At 52.0% G+C, this 16,478-nt stretch overlaps 5 protein-coding genes across 5 annotated transcripts; 2 read left to right on the top strand and 3 right to left on the bottom strand.

The window, feature by feature from the left end:
* Positions 1-851: 851 nt before the first annotated feature.
* Positions 852-2,072, top strand: BROUX77_006567 (uncharacterized protein; the record flags this gene model as incomplete). The annotated part of the gene is made up of 1 exon (XM_073751566.1): positions 852-2,072. One exon carries the CDS (start codon positions 852-854, stop codon positions 2,070-2,072), a length of 1,221 nt encoding a protein of 406 aa, XP_073603636.1.
* A 56-nt stretch (positions 2,073-2,128) lies between these two features.
* On the top strand, positions 2,129-3,358 carry BROUX77_006566 (uncharacterized protein; the record flags this gene model as incomplete). Its single annotated transcript, XM_073751565.1, has 1 exon — positions 2,129-3,358. The coding sequence occupies one exon, from the start codon at positions 2,129-2,131 to the stop codon at positions 3,356-3,358; it is 1,230 nt and encodes a 409-aa protein (XP_073603635.1).
* Positions 3,359-3,593: 235 nt separating this feature from the next.
* On the bottom strand, positions 3,594-6,788 carry BROUX77_006565 (uncharacterized protein; the record flags this gene model as incomplete). The annotated part of the gene is made up of 1 exon (XM_073751563.1): positions 3,594-6,788. The coding sequence occupies one exon, from the start codon at positions 6,786-6,788 to the stop codon at positions 3,594-3,596; it is 3,195 nt and encodes a 1,064-aa protein (XP_073603634.1).
* Positions 6,789-7,285: 497 nt separating this feature from the next.
* Positions 7,286-8,329, bottom strand: BROUX77_006564 (uncharacterized protein; the record flags this gene model as incomplete). Its single annotated transcript, XM_073751562.1, has 1 exon — positions 7,286-8,329. The coding sequence occupies one exon, from the start codon at positions 8,327-8,329 to the stop codon at positions 7,286-7,288; it is 1,044 nt and encodes a 347-aa protein (XP_073603633.1).
* Positions 8,330-13,670: 5,341 nt separating this feature from the next.
* Positions 13,671-16,472, bottom strand: BROUX77_006563 (uncharacterized protein; the record flags this gene model as incomplete). The annotated part of the gene is made up of 1 exon (XM_073751561.1): positions 13,671-16,472. One exon carries the CDS (start codon positions 16,470-16,472, stop codon positions 13,671-13,673), a length of 2,802 nt encoding a protein of 933 aa, XP_073603632.1.
* Between the last annotated feature and the right edge of the window lie 6 nt (positions 16,473-16,478).

Here is a 16,478-nt window from a genome sequence, read left to right as displayed (position 1 = left end):
CGGGAGGAGAGGATAGAACTCTCTAGGTCGTATGGTCGGTTTGAGGTAAAGAGGCACACTCAACTAATTGATCTTATAACACACGGAAGGGAATAAACAATCACAGGAACACTGAGGTAACGAAGACGACAGAAGGTACTGATGCAATGAAGGCTATCAAGAAACAAGTGATAATTAAAGATATAGTACTAAAGAAGAAGGTACTATCGAAGAAGTGATACTATAAACTAGTATACAAAGAAGAATGGCAAAAGGGGTGTATGTGATTGTTAAGCTTGGGGAGCAAGAGTTAACCTGATCACACAGGGCAGAAGGCAACGCTATTTAAGGCGTTGCAGATTCTGACAACAGAGATCTTCCCAAGCTAGAACCAAATCACAGATAACCGAAAGTGGGGACATACGTAACTCAACGTTACCAGACGCTACTATCAAACCGGATGTTAGTTCACGAGATAAACCAACACGGCAGCAGCAGAACTGAAAATCCCTCAAGACACCCAGGCAACGATATGTCGCGTTACAGCGATATCGGCCTAACAGGTGTGGGCCCCACGCTCAAACGCTGTTGACACAAAAGGAACGAGAATAGCAGTCAACTCAGAATAAGCTGCATCAACTGCAGAGTACCGAGTTACCTAATAGCGATGATCTATAGTGTGCAAGCCGGCCACACCCGAGTAGATAAACCGGAGTGACACCTCAAGGTTACACAGACCACCAAGTGGTATAACCGTATCATCATACGTCCTTGGAACATTAGCGTGACACAACGGAAGCGGGGTAAGGTGCCAGGCATAACCCTATGCAATGGCAATGGCAAGAATGGCTATTCATGACAACGCCGCCATCATGAACGAGGTCTTCCTTGTTCTAGAACGACTCAAGGAGTCAGCCTCCGAGGCCCAGCTGATGCGCATCCTGCGCCAGTTTGGCAACGAGTGCGGGCTCGTCGTAATGTCGCGCCACGACCACAAAACGCTGGTTGAGATGGAAGTCTCAAAGGCTGCCCGCCCCAAGCCAGCACACGAGGCTGCAGCCGTGGCTGCGTACAGCGAGGCTGCGACACAGACACCTGAGGTGCCAGCCGCGCCTTCTGTCCTGGGCAGTGAGCCCTGTGCCAGCAAAAAAAACGCCACCCCTGCGCCTAAGGCCAATAAGCGCAGACGCCGCGGCAAAAAGGCCAAAAAAAATGCTGCGACCGCCGCAACCGCCGCAACCGCCGCCACTGACCAGGCTGATGCTATGGTCATCGACACCGCTGGCGACCAGTCCAGCACACCCGACACCACTACCTCGACCACCACCTCGACCGCCACTACTACTACCGATGACGCCGCCTCGCCTCCCGCCCCGGACACGGCTATGGCTGATGCCGACGCGCCCACTGAGTCCCCCGACACGTGGACCGTAGTCGCCAAGCGCGCCCAGAAGAAGGCTGCCGACAAAACCACGACCCCCGCCCCCAACACGACCACCACCACGACCACCACGACTGCCCCTCGCGAGAAAACGGCCGTCGTTATTGTCACCACACCCGAGTCGAGAGCCAGCGCGCTGCCCCAGCGACGCGTGCGCGACGCGGTGAACCGCCTTCTTGGCAAGACTGCAGTGTCTGCGGTCCAGCGCACCAAGGCGGGCAACATCTTGCTGCACGCTGTGGACAGTGAGGCCGTCAGATTGATGACCTCCAATCTGCAGCGCGTGGTCAAGGAGCTGTCCTGCTTTGGCGCCTGCGAGTTCACGCGCGCCACATCTCCCGGCTCCAGAACACACAAGTCGTCAAAGCTCTGCTTTGTCATCCACGGTGTGCCGATTGAAGACGGTTTCGACAGTCTCAAGGAGCTGCCCAAGGACATGGCGGACTTCAACGGCGTCAAGATCTCCGACTCGCTGCGCTGGCTTGTGGTCCCTGCCAAGGGTAAGCAGGCTGGCTCGGTGGTCGTTGAGGCCCTGACCCAGGCTGACTACGACAAGTGTGTCGGCAAAAACGTCAACGTTGGCGGCGCTATTGTCCCAGCAGTGCCCTACGTTGACCGCAAATCTACGACAGACGGCCCCCCTCGCCTATGAAAGAGGGCCCTACGGCCGGACAACGTCTACGCATCCTTCAGCACAACGTGCACAAAATGAAGGCTGTTCATGAGACAATACTTGAGGCTGCTGCAACCGGAAAGGCGGACATTGTCTGCATCCAGGAGCCTTATACCATAAAACTCAAAGCTGGGTATAGAACATTGACGCAGCCGGGCTTCACCCTGGTTGTGCCGTTTAATGTTAGGAATCTCGAGGCCATGCCTTTGCGCCCGCGGGTCCTGACCTACGTCCGCCAAGGCCTGCCGTTTTCTGTGCTGTTCGAGTTTGGCGATGCTGAGAGTGATATTCAGACCCTGCGCATCCTTGCGTCGGAGCCGTTTTCGCTTCTCAATGTCTACAACGAACGCCAGCTGACTGTGCAGCCTGTCCCCGAGACCCAACCCCGGCCCTATACCATTGAGCGCACCAATCTTTTATCGCGCAATATTGACACCAGTACTTTGCTTCTCGGCGACTTCAATCTCCATCACCATTGGTGGAATTCCCAGCGAGAGCATCCCCACGAACCACGAGCTGACTCTTTTGCTAACTGGCTGATGTCGCAGAATGCCACCCTGATTGTCGACGACGACTACGTTGAACGCAACGGCGGCACATACGTCAACAGCAGCACGACCTCGGTGATCGACCTCGCATTTTCCCTGCGGTCTCGACCGGGCCTGTTTACGAACTGGAGGTATCTTCAGGAGACGGGCTCCGATCACCGGGCCATCAGTTTTGATTACGTCAGCACCACCACACCCAAAACCCTAACACGTAACCCGGCGTTCAACACCAAGACGGCCGACTGGTCGCTGTTTCGCAAGGAATGGCTGGCTGGCCAGGCCGACCTTGAGCTTCAGCTGTCCCTGGCAGAGATTTCTGCAGACGGTGACGCAATGGCGCGACTGCTTTCCGAGGCCCTGCAATCTGCTTGTCAGAGGTGCATGTCAGTGAAGAGGCACAGTGCCCGCGCAAAGCCATGGTGGACGCCCGAGCTACAATCACAACGTCAGGCCGCATCGCGCGCAGAGAGAAGATACAGACGAGGCAGGCTGTCGCTGGTTGAGTTTCATTCGATTCGCAACAAGTACACCCATGCTGTCGAAGATGCTAAGTCTACTCACTGGACTACCTTTCTTTCTGACGCTGACAACGAAAAGGTCTACACAGCCTGGAAATACACCAAGCCAGCCACGGCGAGTTACTTCCTGTTAAGGTGTGATTACGCTAAGCTGGATCTTCACAGAAAGGGACACAGAGGGACAAAGATCTCGAATTGAAGAACAAAACTAAACTCTCTAAATGGTGTAGAAACAATGCGACTATTTATCCTGTTGGAAAGGGAGGCAACCGACGATCGGCGGCGACGACAACTAGTTCCTCTAGGAAGTGCCGTTAGTCTTGGTTCTGGTCTGGCATTAGTTTTGCCGTACCAGCGCCGGACTAGTCCTTCGAGGATACGCCGTTAGTGTTGGTGTCGGGCTTCCGTCGGTCCTTAAGGGTGCAACCCCAACATCAGCCTCTCTTCCTCCTTTTGCGCGTCGTTTTGGTTCCTTTTTGGCTGAGCCATAGTTTGTAGGCGTCGGTATCGACCAGAAGGTCGACTGGTTCCCAGCCAGGTCTGACGTAGCCTTTCCATTTGACTTTGACTTGCTTGACACCGTTAGAAGTGCGTTCGCCTAGGATCTTTTCGACCTCCCAGTATTCTTCACCATTGATGACTTCCATAGGTGCTGGTCGATCGTCGTGAGTCTTTTGGGAAGGGAAAGCGTCGTTGGCAGCTGAGCGAAGGCGATCGGCATGGTAGACGTCGTGAGCAGTTGTACCCGGTACTTCAAGACGATAAGTGTGAGGGGTAACTTGTTCCAACACTTTGCAGTATTGGTATTTTGCTCTAAGTTTCCTGCCGAGGCCTGAGCCTTGTTGTTCAGGGCGTAGGGTGAGCCAAACGTATGAGCCTGTAGGAAAATCTGGTGCAGGACGTCGGTGTTCATTCTCGCGTTGCTCCATCTCCGCTCGTGACAGAGAAAGGTTGGCGTGGGCCCATTTCTGGGCGTCTCTCAGGCGTTGGATGACCCTCTCAGCCTGTCCGAGTGGACCGTTATTGTCGGGTTCGACAGGCAATGGTGGTGCGGCGAAGACTCGTGGGTGGTAGCCGTGAGACAAGAAGAAAGGTGAAACATTAGTGGCAGAAGATGGGGTGGCATTGATGCTGAACTCGACCATGGGCAGTAGATTGAGCCAGGCGGGGCCTTCAGCGCTGAGTTTGGCAAGTTTGACTTTGATCTCAGCGTTCATCCTCTCTGCAGCTCCATTGGTAGCCGGATGGTAAGCTGTTGTGGTTAGCCTTTCGATCTCTAGGCGTTTGCAGAGGTGTCGCCAAGCTGCGTTGACAAATTCGCGGTCAGACAAAATAGATTTTGGCATGCCGTGGTGTCGGTAAAAGTGGTGGAAGAACATATCTGCAACAGATTCCATGTCGAGGGCGTCGGCGGGAATAAGGATGACGCCCTTGGATAGACGGTCTATAACAGTTAGGACGTGGGTGTAGGTGATGCCGCCTTTCTGTGCTGGTTCCAAAGGTCCGATAAAGTCGATGGCAATCTCGGCCCAAGGCTGGTCGGGAATTGGCAAGGCTTTGAGGGTGGTGTCCTTGTTGTCGCGACGAATGTTAGAACTACCACAAATTTGACAGTTGCGGCAGAAACGGCGGATATCTTCGACGTAGCGGGGCCAGAAAAACTCTCTAGACAGCTCGACTTGCATGACGTTCTTTCCGGGGTGCAGCATCATGGGCGAGTCATGAATGTTCTGTAGGATGGCGGTTCTCAATGGCTCGTTAGTAGGTACCCATAGTTTATTCCGAAATCGAATAGCGGATTTGGCGTCCAAAGAGCAGTCGGAAATGTTGACTCTCAACTTGTGTCTGATTGTTTCGGGCCACTGTGACAGTCCATCTGTCAACGCTTTATGGATAATGGCGTATTCATCATCGGCAGCACAGGCATCAGACCAGAGTTCCCGTAAGGCAGGCGGAAGTTCGGGGGTAGAAGGGGCTTCTGGCGTGTTGGTGGTTTGTGTCGAGAAAACTTTCAGGCCGTTACCGTCGTGGTGCAAGATAGTGGCTAGTCGGTCGTTGTAGCGCGCGTCATTCGTGTTGTCTGGGGTGTCGCGGCGAGAGAGAGCATCTGGGAGAGGGGAGAGTTTACCAGGACGGTGGACGATGGTGCAGTTGTATTCGCTCAAGGTCAGGTACCATCTAGCTTGGCGTTCGGACAAGTGCTGCAACTTGGTAAAATGCAGCAAGTTTTTATGATCTGAGACGATGGTAAACGTCTCCTTCAGGCCCTTGAGTTCGCCACGCCATTCCTTCAGGGCACAGACAACAGCCAACAGCTCTTTGTCGTGGATCGGGTAGTTGCATTCGGCGGCAGTCATTTTGCGGCTGAAATAAGCACAAGGCCTAGTTGATCTATCGGGCTGCGTCTGTAGAAGCGCTGCACCGAGACAGTAGCCAGACGCGTCTGTCTCAACAACAGTTGGCAGATCTGGATTGTGCGTGCAGAGGACAGGGGTCGAGGTGAATGCTTCTTTTAGAGCCTGGAAGGACTCTTCTTCCTTTTCGCCCCACTGGAAGGCCTGGTCTTTCTTTGTCAACTGTAGCAAGGGAGTCGCTAGAGTAGTGAAATTTCTGACAAAGGTGCGGTAGAAATTGCATAGACCGAGGAAGGCTCGAACGTCCCTGACCTTCTTGGGCGTTGGCCAGTCCGACACTGCAGAGACTTTGGTTGGGTCGGTTGAAATCTTGCCGGGCTCAAGGATGTATCCCAGGTACTTCACTTTCGATACCGCGAACTCACATTTATCAATGTCGATTGTCAGTTGGCCCTCCAGAACCTTTGCTAAAGCCAAGTTGACCTTCTCGTAGTGGTCCTCTAACGTGCCGTCGGTATAAATCAAGATGTCATCGACGTAGGCAGAGCACCACACATCCAAGTATGGGCGTAGCAGACTGTTCACAAAACTTTGGAACTCTGCAGGCGCGTTGGCCAGACCAAAAGGCATGACGTTCCACTCAAAAAGGCCTTGTCGCGTTCGAAAAGCGGTCTTCCACTCATCTCCCTCGGCGATTCTGATGTTATGAAACGCGGAAACAACGTCGAGTTTCGTAAACCACTTAGCTTTGGAAGCATTAGCTAGGGTCTCGCTGATGTTTGGGAGTGGGTACCGATTCTTTTTCATAGTCGCGTTTAGTGCACGATAATCTACACAGAAGCGGAGGCCGCCACCAGGCTTTTTCACGAATAGGATGGGAGCAGCAGCAGTGGACTGGCTGTGGCGAATGTAGCCTTTTTCCAGCAATGAAAGAAGCGTCTGGCGAAGAACCACGAGTTCTTCTCTGGTCATGCTATAAAGGGGGCCCCATGGAGCTTCTTCGTCGGGCACGGTCAACTCGATCCTATGATCCTGGCCAGGCCGGCGGGGAGGCATCTTTTTAGCAAATTGTGCGTCTGGATCAAACACCTTGACCTTGTCGTGCTCGATCCAAGCTGGGATCTTCTTTTTCCACTCTCTGGGGTTGGCTGGTACTCTATCTTTCTCCAAACGGGCCAAGGCTTTATTGATATCTTCGATTGAAGCTGCAAAAACCCGCAGCTTATCTCTCTTGGCGGCGCGGAAGAAGGTGCTCGCTCTGTTTATTCGTACCATGGTAGAGCGGAAGGTATGGTTTGTCGTCGCCTTTCCTCGAGCGACAATGCCGGATTTAAATCTAACTGTGTCGGCTTCACAGTCTATCCTTGCCCCTTGTTTCTTGAGCCATGGGTATCCGATCAGGATGTCTTCGGCTAATTTTGGTACTACCCACGCCACATGTTTTTCTATGTGGCCCGATATGTCAATTTTAAACACGGCTAATCGGTCAACCGTGACGGTACTCTTTGAATTAAATGGTACCAGCGTTCTGGGACGCGAACTGAAATGCGTATCAAGTTTCCATTTCTTTACAAGGTCACTGCTGATCATAGAGGGGGAAGCGCTACCGGTGTCAATCAATGCAATCACGGGACAAGTGTTGTTGATCACTGCATCTAATTGAATTGATGTGTTGGTAATAGATCTATTCAACTCTTCCCATTCCTTCACAGCAGCCTTGTCGTCTTTGAAAACCTGCTTGGGCCTCTGACCACGACTTGGGGCAGAGGCGATCAGTTTCCCGAGTCCTCCTCGGCGGTCTCGTAATATTCTTCGCCCTCTTCTTCGAGTACAGGAGGAGGGAGGTTCGTGGCTGCGCGAACACTCTGTTGTACCGGGGGGCGGGCACGCTCGAATGGGCAGTTAGGGGACATGTGGCCACCAGCGCCACAACGGAGGCACAGTCCTCTGGCTCTTCGTGACTGGAGTTCTTCCTTGGAGACCCACTTGGCACGACGGGGGGCACTGTTATGGGTGGGCGCCCAGTCCATGGCATCAGGGGAGTGTTGTGCCGGGACATTGCGGAACTGGGACGTCCGGGCAGGGTTCCTCGGAGGGTGGGCATGCCGACACTCGTCGAGTTTTTGCCAGGCATTAAGCACCTGTTGTGCGTATTGTTCGTAGGTTGGGGGGTCTGGGAAACCAGCCAGGGCAGACATCACTTGCCCGGGGAGGGTGCGCCTCAGATTCATTATGCGCTCTTCGTGGCTCAGTCTATAGCAGCCAGCGATCTGCATCAACCGACTGACCCGAGCCAAATGTTCCGGAGCAGAGGCACCTCGGCATTTGAGGGTGTGCAGCTCCAAGAGTGCACGACGGGAAGCTGAGGTGTCCTCGAAGCAGCTGTCCAAGAATTCCAGGAACTTATCCACGTTCTCCAACGATGGATCGCGGCTCATGCGGGCAATGTAGGTCTGTGCCTGGAGCAAGGCATTGTCGGCTAACAGACCGTAACAGTGCAGAATGAACCCTCCTGCGCCGTTGAAGTGACTGTGGTCGTAGCGGTACTTCATCTCCACGTATGACCGGTACGTTGGGTAGAGATCAGGCCGCGTATGGTCATAACGGACCGGGCGGAGGTCGGAGGAGGTGTTTCGCACAACCACTGGGGTCGCGGGGGCGGAGTTGGGGAGTCCCTGCATTTCGTTATTGTGAGCCATTGTTGCTTCGTGGAAAACCTCTGGCTCACCGGGGACTTCTGGTAGTATGCTGTCTTCTCGGAAGCTGTGGTGGAAGGAAGAATCGTCGTCAGAGGGTGCAAAATAGTTTGGGGCCATAGGGTTTGGCCGCTGTGGATATTCAAATGGCAAAGTAAAAGAAAAGTAAAAATATATCTCGATCCCTCGTCGGGTCGGCGGTAAAGTAAAAAAAAAAGGAAAGATAAGAGTGACTTAAGGAAAAATAAAAAAAAAAGGAAAAGGGAAAGGGGGGTTTGAGAATTCGAGATGATGTTAAGGTGTGATTACGCTAAGCTGGATCTTCACAGAAAGGGACACAGAGGGACAAAGATCTCGAATTGAAGAACAAAACTAAACTCTCTAAATGGTGTAGAAACAATGCGACTATTTATCCTGTTGGAAAGGGAGGCAACCGACGATCGGCGGCGACGACAACTAGTTCCTCTAGGAAGTGCCGTTAGTCTTGGTTCTGGTCTGGCATTAGTTTTGCCGTACCAGCGCCGGACTAGTCCTTCGAGGATACGCCGTTAGTGTTGGTGTCGGGCTTCCGTCGGTCCTTAAGGGTGCAACCCCAACACTTCCCCCCCATCCAGGGGCCAGACGGGTTAGCCAATACCCCCGAGGAGAAGGAAAAGGCTTTCCTGACGCTACTGGGTGCTACGTCTAGCGCAGGTGTCGACCCCCGACCTGACGTTGCCGATACACACGACCCCCATCACGACCCCCATCACGACACCCCCCCAAACGACACCGACCGAAGCATATACCCCTGGCCTGACCTTACAGACCACGAGATCAAGGAGGCAATCATGTCCGCCAACGCCAAGAAGGCCCCCGGGCCCGACTATTACGGATAGGGCCCGAAGAAAGGATTAGGGTTCCGGGTTATTACGGATAGGGCCCAAGGAAACCATTAGGGTTCTAGAAAGCCAACGACTCAGGACAATGATAGGTTCCAGAGGTGGACAGTCAGGCCTGCGCGGATATACGGCCGGGAGGAGAGGATAGAACTCTCTAGGTCGTATGGTCGGTTTGAGGTAAAGAGGCACACTCAACTAATTGATCTTATAACACACGGAAGGGAATAAACAATCACAGGAACACTGAGGTAACGAAGACGACAGAAGGTACTGATGCAATGAAGGCTATCAAGAAACAAGTGATAATTAAAGATATAGTACTAAGGAAGAAGGTACTATCGAAGAAGTGATACTATAAACTAGTATACAAAGAAGAATGGCAAAAGGGGTGTATGTGATTGTTAAGCTTGGGGAGCAAGAGTTAACCTGATCACACAGGGCAGAAGGCAACGCTATTTAAGGCGTTGCAGATTCTGACAACAGAGATCTTCCCAAGCTAGAACCAAATCACAGATAACCGAAAGTGGGGACATACGTAACTCAACGTTACCAGACGCTACTATCAAACCGGATGTTAGTTCACGAGATAAACCAACACGGCAGCAGCAGAACTGAAAATCCCTCAAGACACCCAGGCAACGATATGTCGCGTTACAGCGATATCGGCCTAACAGGTGTGGGCCCCACGCTCAAACGCTGTTGACACAAAAGGAACGAGAATAGCAGTCAACTCAGAATAAGCTGTATCAACTGCAGAGTACCGAGTTACCTAATAGCGATGATCTATAGTGTGCAAGCCGGCCACACCCGAGTAGATAAACCGGAGTGACACCTCAAGGTTACACAGACCACCAAGTGGTATAACCGTATCATCATACGTCCTTGGAACATTAGCGTGACACAACGGAAGCGGGGTAAGGTGCCAGGCATAACCCTATGCAATGGCAATGGCAAGAATGGCTATTCATGACAGTATGCTCCTTTTAAATGACTGATTTCCACAGCAGTACTAAGATCGCCACATCCTAGACTAGAATCAAGTCGGAGAATTCGCAAAAGGAAGCCGGGCATCTAGGGACACGGAAGTCCACCGGGCTTTGCAGAATCGGAACAGAAGGAATAAGCCAACCATACGGGTCTAGACACAGCATGACTCCGCAGGCAAGAATTGTAGATCTCGATGCACCAACAACATCGTGACGTATAGGGGATCAACGGAATCCCTAGCATGAAAGCTTGTACATCTGATCAACATAAAACAAGGCCTTGAAGTGCAACGACAACTTCGTAAGGGCCTCGTGTCCACAGACAAGAGGAAGGTAAAAAAGAATGGGAATAACGAAAGGCAACCTCATCAACCGAGGGGCAGCACCAAGGATCTTAAGTGGGAATAAGTTGAGAACGCAGCTCAGTACCCGCAAAGGCAAAGGTTTTTCAACCTTGTTGTCCTCCCTAGTTATGGCATTGGTCATAGAAGTAAGAGCCAGGCCTGTAGGTTATAACAAACAACAATCGCTCAGTTCCATAGCCCATAAATCTGTTGCCTGCAAGATGCAGAAGGTCCCCTGAGAACTACCAAGTTCTGGTAACAAGTGTACACCAGAGTGGCTACTCAGTTGGCACAATCATCAATCGCCGCGACATAATCGCCTCCACAATAGCTAAGAACCCCCTGGGACATGGTTCGATGGATGTAAACGAACACGATTCCGGTTGTGGGAGAATAGACTAACATGTGTAATGGGGACTCATCATCGATCGGGTAATTGGTATATGACAACAGACAGCATGGAAACAAAGACGTGCAGGATCCGTAAAGAGTATTGGTGAAAGGGGAAAACAAGAAATTGGTAAAGTCAGCTTGTCAAACTTGGCAGTATTTCAGCACAAGATACAAGACTGGCCTGCACCACCATAGGCAGGACTTCGAAGAGGGACATCGTGTTTCTTTTAACGAGAAGAAAAACAACAAGATATTGTCCAAAAGAGAGAGGCAGAGAGTAGGCCCAAGTGAAGACACAAAGAGGTCGCAGAAAGGAGACATAGAGTAGTCGCAAGTAGACGTAACAGAGTCGAAGAAAGTAACAGGCAAGAGAGCTGTCCAAAGTAGAGGACACAGAACATGTCACAAGAAGTAGACGTATAGTGGTCGTAAGTAGACACAACAACAGCCGAAAGAAAATAGTCCGAACAGTGGCCTAACGCATTAGACACAACTGTGGCACGAAGACTAGACATAACTGTCAAGAAGTGGGACAGAAGCGAGCTGTTAACAAAGCGAGTAGACAGCAACTGTCAATACCCAGACAGACACGGGCTGTCAGCAAAGCGAGTAGATATAAACTATCAATACCCGGACAGACACGAGCTGTCGGCAATTATAACCCAGCAGGGGTCAAACGCAAGCACCATAGTGGTCAAAGAAGAGACACAAAAAAAGCAGTCGCCGATGGACACACGGTGTCACAAGGAAGAGGCATTAAGAGGTGTCAACCCAAAGAACAGACACGAGCTGTTCGTAGAACCAACGAGCTCAGCAAAGAACAGACACTAGCTGCTGATATCATATAAATAGACCCAACAGGAGTCAAAACAATTAGGCAAGACAAAGGCCAAGAAATACAGACACAGAGGTCTAAAAACAGACATAAACTGTCCAAGAAATCCCACAAGAACTCAATAACATGCTTTGGCACAATGGCAGGTGTGTGAGTAAACTCAACAACAACACTTTATACACTCAGGTACCATGTTGTAACTCAAAGTAATCTGGGAGTTGGCAACATCATTGCTGCAAGCCAAAAGGTGCATAGCTGGTAGACATGGCTTTCTGGAAACCCCCGTTCAGATGTGGCAAGTTGTAACGACTGGTTGATGCGGGACCAAATGAACAGCTTATAAAATAAGGTAGTTGACCGCCCGTAAATCAACAGAAGATCGTACACTGCCTGGTTCCCGAGGACAAAGAATCGGAGAAGCCAACACTGAAGAAGTAGGGGCAATGAAGCCACGTGTGAGCATGCCATCCAGGTTTTGCTTGACAAGTTGCAAATTTAGATGTGCATCATCAGACGGAAGAGTATTGATATGTTCGGCAGTCGAGACAAGATTAACAGCATGACCTGCGTCTTGACAAGAGGTGGTTGAAGGTACACCATCCCGCAAGAACACCGGACGCAAATCATAATAACTGTCCGAACTGCATTCGGGATATCGCTTGTGCACTTGTTCTAGCCGTAGGTCATCCTGATCAACAGGATCGAGAACCTGCTCAGCGGTAGTGCGGTGAGCCCGCCGGTTCTCATTGCTTGCAGTGGAACGCAAAGCTTGAGACGACATTAGCCTAGAGGAACAAAGTGCTTCAACGAAATTAAAGGAGCTGGGACAGAGACAGTGCCATCAACTGACTGTCCACAGAAGAAGAGAAGTAGATTGAGAAATGGAATCAACTAAGAACCAGAAAGAGCCGAGTTATGACTAGCGGACGAAGAAGGTTGTGTAACAACAGCAGCGCTAGTATGATCATAGGAAGACGGGATATCGGCCGTAGTCGAGAGCCGGAACGAAAAGAAGAATAAGGTGTGCTAAAGAATAACAAAGAGTTGGAAGAATGTGTGAGTCTTTAAATGAAGCTTAACAAAATATTACGGATAGGGCCCAAGGAAACCATTAGGGTTCTAGAAAGCCAACGACTCAGGACAATGATAGGTTCCAGAGGTGGACAGTCAGGCCTGCGCGGATATACGGCCGGGAGGAGAGGATAGAACTCTCTAGGTCGTATGGTCGGTTTGAGGTAAAGAGGCACACTCAACTAATTGATCTTATAACACACGGAAGGGAATAAACAATCACAGGAACACTGAGGTAACGAAGACGACAGAAGGTACTGATGCAATGAAGGCTATCAAGAAACAAGTGATAATTAAAGATATAGTACTAAAGAAGAAGGTACTATCGAAGAAGTGATACTATAAACTAGTATACAAAGAAGAATGGCAAAAGGGGTGTATGTGATTGTTAAGCTTGGGGAGCAAGAGTTAACCTGATCACACAGGGCAGAAGGCAACGCTATTTAAGGCGTTGCAGATTCTGACAACAGAGATCTTCCCAAGCTAGAACCAAATCACAGATAACCGAAAGTGGGGACATACGTAACTCAACGTTACCAGACGCTACTATCAAACCGGATGTTAGTTCACGAGATAAACCAACACGGCAGCAGCAGAACTGAAAATCCCTCAAGACACCCAGGCAACGATATGTCGCGTTACAGCGATATCGGCCTAACAGGTGTGGGCCCCACGCTCAAACGCTGTTGACACAAAAGGAACGAGAATAGCAGTCAACTCAGAATAAGCTGTATCAACTGCAGAGTACCGAGTTACCTAATAGCGATGATCTATAGTGTGCAAGCCGGCCACACCCGAGTAGATAAACCGGAGTGACACCTCAAGGTTACACAGACCACCAAGTGGTATAACCGTATCATCATACGTCCTTGGAACATTAGCGTGACACAACGGAAGCGGGGTAAGGTGCCAGGCATAACCCTATGCAATGGCAATGGCAAGAATGGCTATTCATGACAGTGTCTCGGGGTGAAACGCGGTGGAGAGGCGGCGGGTGATGGAGAGTTGGCGACAGACTTCTGTCCAGAATAAACCGGTGAACTGAGGGCCTCGGTCGGAAGTGATGGCGCGAGGTAGGCCGTGGTGAGCAAAGACATGGGTTATAAAGGCTCTGGCAACATCTGGGGCAGTGTAAGATTGCATCGGTATCAAGATTTTACTCTTCGACAGCCGATCGGTGATTCCCAAAATTGTAGTGCAGCCTTCGGACTCAGGGAGACCGACGATGAAATCCATGGCGAGTTCTTGCCAGGCACGGTCCGGGACGGGCAGGGGCTTCAGGAGGCCACGCTTCTGGTCGCGCCAAATCTTGCTTTTACCGCAAGTGTCGCAATTACCAACGAAGCGGCGGACATCGTCAGAGAGGCCAGGCCAAGCGTAGGAGCGGCTGACTAGATCACGGGTTGCTGATCCTCCAGGGTGACCGGTAAGCGTGGAGTCATGGACTTGCTGGATGATACGAGTGCGGAGGGGCTCGTAGTACGGGATCCACAGGCGGTCACGCCAGAGGAGACGGGTGGCGGAGTCGAGGGTACACTCGCTGATCTGCCAAGGAAGGCCCCACTCGTTGGGGAACGAGCGGGCTTGTTCTTGGACAGCTTGTCGCGCTTGCCAATAACGTTCGTTACGGGTAAGTGCCGAGTGCCAGAGGGTCTGGAGTTCCGGGTCAGCAAAAGGGGCATCTAGGGCAGCGTGGTCGAGGGTCAGGGTTCCTTCAGGGTCTTTGTCAGGCTCTTTAGCCCAAACGGCGGCGGCAATGACGAAGTCGGGCCCGTCAGGGCGCAGAACTTGGTGGACACGGGACTGGAGGCGTTCATCGGAGAGGTCTTGGGGCAGGTCTTGGTCGCGGCGGGAAAGGGCATCGGAGGTCACTTGAGTAACGCCGGGTCGATGAATTAACCGAAAGTCGAACTCGGACAATTCATGGGCCCAGCGGCGTTGGCGTTCTGACAGGGTTCTTTGCTTCTGGAAGTACAAAAGGTTCTGGTGGTCGGTGTGTACTTCGAACGGGATGCCAGCGAGGTAGGAGCGCCAAGCGCGGAGGCAGGAGTGGATGGCCAACATTTCCTTATCGTGGATAGGGTAGTTGACTTCCGCTGGGCTGAGCTTTCGCGAGAAGTAAGCAACAGGACGCCAAAGAGAATCAGCACCTTGCTGTCTGAGGGAACCTCCCAGGGCCCAGCCGGAAGCATCGGCTTCAACGATGGTGGGGAGGTCAGGGTCAAAGGTGGCAAGGAGCGGGGCAGAGACAAGGGCCTTCTTCAAAGCTTCAAACGAACGGAGTTGTTCGTCTTCCCACTTGAAGGGTTGGTCCTTCTTGGTCAGCAGAGTCAGGGGAGCAGCGACGGTGGAGTATTCGGGGACAAAACAGCGGTAGAAGTTGGCAAACCCAAGAAAACTACGGACTCCGCGGACAGACGTGGGAGCCTCCCATTCCTGGATGGCTTTGACTTTGTCTGGGTCTGCACGGATGCCGGAGCCGGGTTCAACAATGAAGCCGAGGTACTTGATGGACGGGGATTCGAATTCACTTTTGTCCCAATCAAGTTGCAGGCCAGCATCTCCAAGAGCGCGGATGATCTGACGGACAAGGTCACGGTGGTGTTCGTGGGAGTCAGAGCTGTAAATCACTACATCATCGAGGTAAGCGGAGCAGGATATTCCAAGCCAGCGGGAGAGAACATGGTTGATGAAACGTTGGAACGCAGCAGGAGCACCAGTGAGACCGAAAGGGGTGACCAGCCATTCATACGCGCCGAGGTGGGTGCGGAAGGCCGTGTAGGCTTCACTGCCTTCTTTAAGACGGAGGCGATGGAAAGCAGAGATGACGTCAACTTTGGAAACGTACTTGGCAGCAGCAATATCACGGAGGGTGTCGTTGATCAGTGGTAACGGGTAACCATCCTTCTCCGTGACGCTGTTCAGGGCACGGTAGTCTACGCAAAAACGAAGACCACCACCAGGTTTCTTCACGAAGATGACGGGGGCACCGCCTTCAGCACTACTAGCTCGGATAAAGCCAGCGTCCAGCAGGTCGTAGAGGGTTTTCCGGAGGAGCAGCAGTTCTTCTCGGCTCATTGAGTACAGAGGACACGAGGGCGGGGACAAGCCTGGTTTAAGGCGGATCTCTGTATCAATTCCAGGGCGGTTCGGGGGAAGCTCAGAAGCTTTCTTCCTATCGAAGGCGTCGATGACGGGAAGAAGCCACTCGGGACAGTTGGCACGGGGGTCGGTGTAGATCTTGGCTTTGAGAGCTTTCTCAATGTCATGGAGCGTGGCGGAGAAAATGCGGACATTGGGAGAGCGTCGGGCTCTCAACTGGAAGGCACGGATGGCGCGGGCGGAGACGGGGAGAACGTTGGGGTCAGCGGTGGTTGTAGTCAGGCGAAGAGGCGTGGGCAGGCGGATGAATACTTCGTTTTGCGCGGGGCGAAGGGAAGCATCGTGTTTGGCAATCCATCCTTGACCGAGGATAAGGTCTTCAGACTGACCGGGGACGATGTAGGCGTAGAGTTTCTCGTCCAATCCTCCGAGACCAAGATCGAAGACAGCAACTTGGTCTATGACGGGTGGATTTCGGTCATCAACTACTTGAGCAATTGGACGAGGGCAGATGGGCAGGATGGCAGCGTGGGCGCGGGTAGCGGTGCGCGGAGAGACAGTGGCAAGACACAGGCAACCGGAGTCGACGAAGGCAGAGGTAGAACAAGTTTTATTTAGAACAACATCTATATAAGTACCCCTAGCCCCCATTTCCTC

This window comes from Berkeleyomyces rouxiae, assembly GCF_048999995.1.
Source record: "Berkeleyomyces rouxiae strain 22BRR77 chromosome Unknown BrBRR77_ptg000008l, whole genome shotgun sequence".
Taxonomy (NCBI): domain Eukaryota; kingdom Fungi; phylum Ascomycota; class Sordariomycetes; order Microascales; family Ceratocystidaceae; genus Berkeleyomyces; species Berkeleyomyces rouxiae.
The sequence above is the reverse complement of the archived record's forward strand: the minus strand, read 5'-3'. Positions and strand labels throughout refer to the sequence as shown.